The sequence below is a fragment of the Pediculus humanus genome, genomic scaffold (assembly GCF_000006295.1).
Source record: "Pediculus humanus corporis 1103172107597 genomic scaffold, whole genome shotgun sequence".
NCBI lineage: Eukaryota > Metazoa > Arthropoda > Insecta > Psocodea > Pediculidae > Pediculus > Pediculus humanus.
In genome coordinates, this window is record NW_002987211.1 from 380,867 (window position 1) to 388,499 (window position 7,633).

Genomic DNA, 7,633 nt, shown 5'->3' on the forward strand with positions numbered 1-7,633 from the left:
TACAAAGTAATATTAACAAATTGAAATCGAGTTTCAAAGTTGTATAATTTTCAAACGAATTAAGATATGTTGTTATGTAACATAATGCATAAGCGAAAAAAAAAAAAAAAAATTTCCAAGATAGGATTGTTAATGATAATGATTATTGAACAAAATATATAACTTCTCAAAGTTTTATCTAATATTAATTAATAATAATAATAATAATATTTTAAATAAAAGTAAATGGATAAAAAAAAAATTTTCAATAAAATAATAAAAGAAATGTTGAGAAAAAATGCAGGAAGAAATTTACTCGATTAGTTTTTAATTTCATACTCGTAATTGCACTGTATCAAGTTGAAAAAATTCTGGCGATATATATAAATTTACTTTCGATAACAGTAATTAAATTTTCATTAAGAAAAATATGAAAAATTTTAAAGTATTAAATTAATTACAGTTAATCTGAATTTGATTCATGTCGCGAATTCGAGTGATCAAAATCATTTTAATGTATTTAAAAAGAGACGTTTAATAAAGTTTCTGTAACTGTTCGCATAATATTTTCAACTGACTTTTCGTTTTAGCATCCAATCCATGAACTTCTAATGGTTCTTTAGGTTCTTTAGGTTCAATATTTAATACCTGAAATTATGATTAATGAATTTAAATTTTTTTACTTATAATGAATATATAACAATAAAAATTTTTATTATAAAAAAGCACTTACAACCCCTCCTGGTAATGGTATGTTTACATGAGGTGCACCTAAGGAACAGGGAGCAACATATAAGGGACTTCCACAAGTAGAAATGGCAACTTCATCTGGCTTCATTATTCTTTTTACATTTACTCCGGCATTATCGATTTGATTTTGTTTTGTCGGTTTTGAAACTGTATACTTTTTATTGGACATTATCGATGATAATCTAACTCTTGTTCTTGGTGTCTAAACACAACCAAAATTATGAATTACTTTTAACAAAGTTTTAATTAATAAACAATTTTTTTTGGAAATCATGTGAAAATTACTAATTATAAGAAAAAGTGAATAATAAACCTACTTTATAGGCATCAACAGATGTAGATCTCAATCTATGACTTTTTCTAACAGTTTTGAAAGCACTAGCAGATTTTGATCTTCTTCTGGTAGTTCTTTTAGACATTGTTGATAAAATACTTGATGCATTTTCTTGATTTTCTGGAGGATTCAAACCAAGTAAAATATTTCTTAGATGGTCACTATCCTGAATATAAACAAATAATATTCATTAATATTTTTATTGTTATTATTATTAAAAATTAATAATGCATTTAAAATAGCAGGAATTATGGAAAATTAAAAGTTTTACTTTAAAAATTATAATTGTAGTGTTGGTTATTTTTAACTTGAAAAAATGTCTAAAAATTTTTAATTTACCAGTTTTTAAAATTTCACACAAAAAAAAATTCAATAAAAAACTAAAATATATAATTTTAGAACGATTAAATATATTAAATATATTACATATATTGCGTACAACTCACAATATCAATGGGAGCTTTTAAAGTTTTACTTGGCATTGCCAAACGCATGTTTTGAAAATCCTGTTCGTAAGTATCTAATTTATCTTTGTGCATAACATTAAGTTCACTTAAAGCACTTCTCATTTTAGTTTTAATTTCAGCTTTCCATATTTCAAGTTTATAATATCCGTGATCCATCATTTTAGATTCTTCATCCATTGAAAATGAATATAATGACGATTGTTTTTTTAACCATATAAAAAAAAAAAAAAAACCGTTAAGTATTTGTTAGGCGGAAAATAATTTAATGACAAAGGGCCCTGATAAAATACATTGAGCCAGAATTGGTTTGGTATAATTTATCCATCTTCTGCTTTAAAGTCTTTTCAAAATGAATGCCTTAATAAAATATTCAAATTAACTTTAAAGTACTATAGACATTAATTGTTTACCCTTAATAATATTTTTTTTTTTTTAAATTTTCATTTGTACATTTAACTAATGTTACTTTTAATTTATTTGTAAATGATTACAACAAAGTTTTTAATATGTTATGTCGGTTGGTAGAGCAAGCATCTATCCTATTCCAATGAATTTTTTTTTGTACAATATTTCAATCGAATCAACAAATTTTTTTAAATTACCGGTCACAAAAATAAGTGACGAAATATATTTTCTTTAAGTTAGTGATTGTATAATAGAATGTTTTCTAAAGAGGATTCACAAAAAGGCTGTTTTTTGGAACAAACCAAAGCAGCTAGAGAGGAAAGAGCTAATGAGAAAAAAAGAGAAAATCTTATAATTTCTTTACAAGCCCATATAAGAGGATGGCACTTTCGAAAAAAATTTACAACCGAAAGTTTGTAAGCTGAAATTTTAGCCTACAAGTTTTTTTTAAATGAATCATTATTTACAAATAATACATTTGTTGATTTATTAAATAAACATTACCTTAATAATTTCAGAAAATTAATTGATGATATTCTTCCAAAGGAAGTGGAAGACAAATTTCAATTAAAGCCTGCATTAACGGTTTTTAATGCTGCTCAACAATTTTTATATGTTTGGAATCCGGATAGGGATTTGTCAAGATTTGAAAATTTATGTAGATATATAGTCTCAAGTCTTGAATCATCTTCAAAAGATTTAAATTATTCTGGATTAATATTGGTGAAAGAAAAAGCACTTCATTGGATAACCCACATTAAAAAAATATTAAAAATATGTTGCTCTATATTGGAAACTCTAAGACCGGAAATTCCATCAGATACGAAATTAATTTTAATTTATTTACACACCCTTGTAGCCTTTACAGGAATTAAAACATGGCAATTTTTAAACAATAACAAATTTAATGTGGTGAAGCCTGGTTTAATTAAAATCTGTTCTAATATAGTAGATTTTTTAGTAACAGAAAAATTATATAGAACATTAAAGGTATAGTTTTTTTTAAAAATAATCTTTAAATATTAAATTAATTATGTAACTTAAGTTAGCACACTAGTTTAAAATTTAATTTTCTAATTTTAAAGTTACTTTTATGAGTGAAAATTTTGATAAGTTTTTAGTTACATAAAAAAGATATAAGAACTATTTTAAAATTTAAATTTAAAAAAAAAAAAAAAAACTTAATGAAATATTAAGGTTTACATGGTTAAATTTTTAATTTTCGTTTAATACTTTATTTCAGCCAAAAATTTTGTTACAATATTTATTATTTTCAGATATTACTTCTTAAAGGACTTGGAAGGAACAAAATAGCCTTAAAAAATGTATCTTTGACAGCAATAGTGACCTTATCAACTTTACCTTTAATAAATTCAGATTTTTCAAATAAAATGATGACAATGTTTCTGATAGAAATTTTAAGCATTCCCGGATTAATTCTTCATATTGATCAATTAGCACCGGATGTAAATAAATAAGTTTTTTTTTTTTTTTTTAAATACAAAGTAATTTTGTTTCAAAATTCAAATGTGAAATTTTTAATATTATTATTTTTTAAAATTTTTATTAGTGTTTATGTATGATAGAAAAACATAAAATATTGGTTAAGACTACAAAACTATTAAATAATGAACAAAATACAAAAATAATATTTAATGCTTTGGAGGGAAACTATGCACTTTGCCTCCTTGGAAATATAATTCATTTATGTTACATTGAAAGGGAATCAACATTAAATGAATTTTACTTTCCAGAAGTAACTGTAAGTTAAGTTATTTTTACTTATGTGACTTATGTGCAGAAAATAATAAATTTTTTTTATAATTTATTGTATTTTATGTAATTTTTTCTTTCAGTTTATTTTAACTAGAATTATGGAAAGTTGCCAACAGTATGTTGCCACAAAACAATCGAATTTAACTCATTGGCATCCAATATTGGGTTGGTTTGCTCAGAATATCGATTCCAATCTTCAAGATGCTGTACCTCATGTAAAGGTACCAAAAAACGAGTAAATTATTACTTTTTAGTTAATTTTATTTTACATTTGTTTTAATTTTTGATAAATTTTTTTTTTTTTTATTTAGAGTCAGCTTCATTTATTATGGAGTTATCCAATTGTGAAAATAATGCTTGGATCTCCGCTTCAAAAAATTCTTAGCGATTTAGAAATGAATAATTCTATTAGTCCCACAAACACTCCCAGAACAGCGACAAACATTTTGAAAAGAGTTGTGGAAAATAGGGGAGGACGGAACAGTTCGACAAAAGCCCTTATTAAACTTGGTGGCAACGAATGTTCCAAAATGGCTCACTTGTGTGCTCTTTATCAAACAGCACTTAGAACGTTTACTCAATTAAAACTGGATATTTTAACCGGTAAAATTAGACTCATCTTATTCTGATTGACTCGTTAAAAAACAATCAAAGAATTGTAACATGCAAAATACTTTTCACTTTTGTAAAAATTTTCCGAATGATTGTCTTTGTAATTGTTAAAAAAAACAATTATTTTATTTCAGGGTTATGTTATCAGGATCAAATACTTTATAATTTGTGGCGATTTTTTGGACTTTTCGGTTCGAATTACGGATCGAAAGCATTTTTAGAACTTTTAACAATCAATCCGAACTGTACGTTTCCTCATTTTTTAATGCTTCAACTCTTTTGCGATTGCATGACTCATTACGTAATGTGAGTAAATAAGAAAAGTTTTTTTAATTCAAACGAATTACGTTTACTAAATAAAATACTTGGAAATTACTACAATTCTTTAAAATTTTTTTTTTTTTTTTTTTTTTTTAGAATTTTAGACGATTTGGAAATGTTCACTCAGCAAAAACCTTTTCGTCTATCGGATTTCGTCGCCATGTCTAGTTTTTTAAATAATTTCCTGTACAAAGCACTCCTACAAAATTTATTCGGTAAGGTATAAATTATTTTCTGAATATTTATCCAAAACCGAAGAGGAAAAAAAAAAAAAAAAAAAAAACTAAGAAAATTATACTAAAGAGATTTTTTTATAGGTGATATATCAAAATATTCAAAATATCCCCGTTTAAAATTTTGCTTTTCAAAAAAACCTAGTAGTGCGGACCTTAAAGGTAGGCTTTAAATAGAAAAAATGCTCAGTAAATAATTACAACAACTCATTGAAAATGATGCTTTTACTAAATTCTGACATTATTATTATTATTATTATTAGTTTTGATATAATTTTTGACACGAAGTAAACATTATTTTTAATTACATACCTTTTTTATTTTTTGTTACAGATGTCAAAAATTTAAATTTAAATCCGTTATTTCAATCGATGCACACGTTGCTTTTGGTATTATATCGTCGTGATTGCAGAAGAAACTACACACCCGATAATCATTGGTTGATAAAAGACATTAAAGTTTGCACTTTTATTAGCGATTTAGAAAAAGGGAAAAAGAACACCCAAGTGCGAGTTTTTTATTTTCATATTTCGATTTCTACACCGTTAAAGTCTCTTACTCACGTTTGTAAATTTTTTTTCGTAGGCTTTATTGCAAAAAATGCCTCACATCATTCCGCATTTCGAAAGAGTTCAACTTTTCAGAAAATATATTTCGAATGAAAAAGCGGTTTACGGACTGACAGAATCTGCTTGCGCTTCACCTCATTCAACCCTTATAACCGTTCATCGAAAAAGAATTGTGGAAGATGGATACCGTCAGTTGGCACTCCTTCCATCGCGAGCATTAAAAGGAGTCATTCGTGTTAGATTTGTCAATGAGCAAGGATTGGATGAAGCGGGAATCGATCAAGATGGCGTTTTCAAAGGTAAAATAAATTGTGTGCATTTGCGAGTGGTTTATTACGAAGAAGTACGATTTTTTTTTTTTTTTTTCGGTTTCAGAATTTTTAGAAGAAACCATCAAGCGAGTATTTAATCCTTCGCTTAATTTATTTCGAGTTACCAGCGAGGAAAGACTTTATCCCTCTCCGACATCCCATTTACAAGATCATCATTTACAATTATTTGAATTTGTCGGTCGAATGCTTGGAAAAGCCGTGTACGAAGGGATAGTTGTCGACGTACCATTCGCATCGTTTTTTTTAAGTCAATTATTAGGTGATTGATGTCATTCATCGGTTTTTTTTTTACACCATTTTTAAATCTAATTTATTTGTAAATATATTTTTATTTTAGGTCAACAGCATCAAGCATTATATAGTTCAATAGATGAACTTCCCTCACTGGATCAAGACCTGTATCGTTCTTTGACTTTCATCAAGCATCATCAGGGAGACGTTCAAGAGCTGGATTTGACATTTTCCGTTGACGAAGATTATCTTGGAAAAATAGTAACGCACGAATTAGTTCCCGGGGGAAAAGCTATTCCCGTCACGAATGAAAACAAGTAAGAATGAATGGGAGTAATTTTTTTTACTGTTGAAATGATGAAATGAAACATTCATACTCTAATTATTAATATTTTGCAGAATTAATTATATTCATCTCATGTCTCATTTCCGGATGCACACACAAATCAAAGATCAAACTGCTGCTTTTATAAGAGGATTTAGATCTTTGATAAATCCAGAATGGTTATCACTGTTTTCAACACCGGAGGTTTTATAATTTCTTTTTTCTTTTTCTTTTTTTTTTTTTTTTTAAAGTTGATAAAAGAAATTTCAATTTTTTTTTTTGTTTAGCTTCAAAGATTAATTTCCGGTGACAACGTGCCTTTAGATTTAAAAGACCTTAGAAAACACACTCAATACTATGGAGGATTTCACGATTCTCATCGTGTTGTCGGATGGCTTTGGGATATTTTGGATAAGGATTTTAACGAAGAAGAAAAAAGATTATTTTTAAAGGTATTATTTAAATAATAATAATAATCATTGAGCGGAGTGAAAATAATTGCATATTAATTAATTTTTTTTTGATACAGTTTGTGACAAGTTGTTCTAAACCACCGCTTTTGGGATTTGCTCATTTGGAGCCTCCATTTTCGATTCGTTGCGTCGAAGTCGGCGACGATGAGGACACGGGTGACACGATCGGAAGCGTCATAAGAGGTTTTTTCACTATAAGGAAAAAAGGACCGCAAAATCGTTTGCCCACATCGTCGACGTGTTTCAATTTATTAAAGTTGCCAAATTATCAAAAGAAAAGTACACTGAGAGAAAAATTAAGATATGCAGTTTCGAGTAATACCGGATTCGAATTATCTTAGTCCGGTGACTCGATGAGTTCGAAAAAAAAAAAAAAAAAAAAAAAAAGTCCCGATCGATAGTTTTCCCCAATCCAAATACAGTTTAAAGTGTTTTAGTGTATACAATCTAAGACTCAAGTTTCGCTGTGTCCATAGTCAAAGGAAAATATTGGGGAAAAAAAAAGGAAAACGTTTGGTTTCATTACCACAATCGGTGGTGGTTTTCTCTTTCCCCCCCCCTTCCCTCCCTCCTATCTATCCCTTAAAACATGACAATGATGCATGTACTTCAACAGAGAAACAATATAAAGTTTAATCATACGCTTAATATAATAATTGAATAAATATTTAATAATATTATGTAAAATTAAAAAAAGGAAAAAAGGAAAAATATTTATTGAATGATTTGATTTAATATTTTCATTGATAATGATAATAATAATAATAATAATATATTGATCTAATTTGTCTGTGATAATGAAATAAATATATATATATATATATAT

At 27.1% G+C, this 7,633-nt stretch overlaps 2 protein-coding genes across 2 annotated transcripts; one reads left to right on the forward strand and one right to left on the reverse strand.

The window, feature by feature from the left end:
• Window positions 1-513: 513 nt before the first annotated feature.
• On the reverse strand, window positions 514-1,707 carry Phum_PHUM233770 (uncharacterized protein; the record flags this gene model as incomplete). The annotated part of the gene is made up of 5 exons (XM_002426008.1): window positions 514-627; window positions 740-931; window positions 1,047-1,229; window positions 1,335-1,370; window positions 1,510-1,707. 5 exons carry the CDS (start codon window positions 1,705-1,707, stop codon window positions 514-516), a joined length of 723 nt encoding a protein of 240 aa, XP_002426053.1.
• A 483-nt stretch (window positions 1,708-2,190) lies between these two features.
• On the forward strand, window positions 2,191-7,148 carry Phum_PHUM233780 (ubiquitin-protein ligase, putative; the record flags this gene model as incomplete). Its single annotated transcript, XM_002426009.1, has 15 exons — window positions 2,191-2,351; window positions 2,454-2,925; window positions 3,213-3,401; window positions 3,506-3,697; window positions 3,792-3,932; window positions 4,023-4,314; window positions 4,458-4,629; window positions 4,741-4,859; window positions 5,211-5,383; window positions 5,463-5,745; window positions 5,822-6,037; window positions 6,116-6,326; window positions 6,409-6,538; window positions 6,622-6,786; window positions 6,864-7,148. The coding sequence occupies 15 exons, from the start codon at window positions 2,191-2,193 to the stop codon at window positions 7,146-7,148; spliced, it is 3,201 nt and encodes a 1,066-aa protein (XP_002426054.1).
• Window positions 7,149-7,633: the final 485 nt, after the last annotated feature.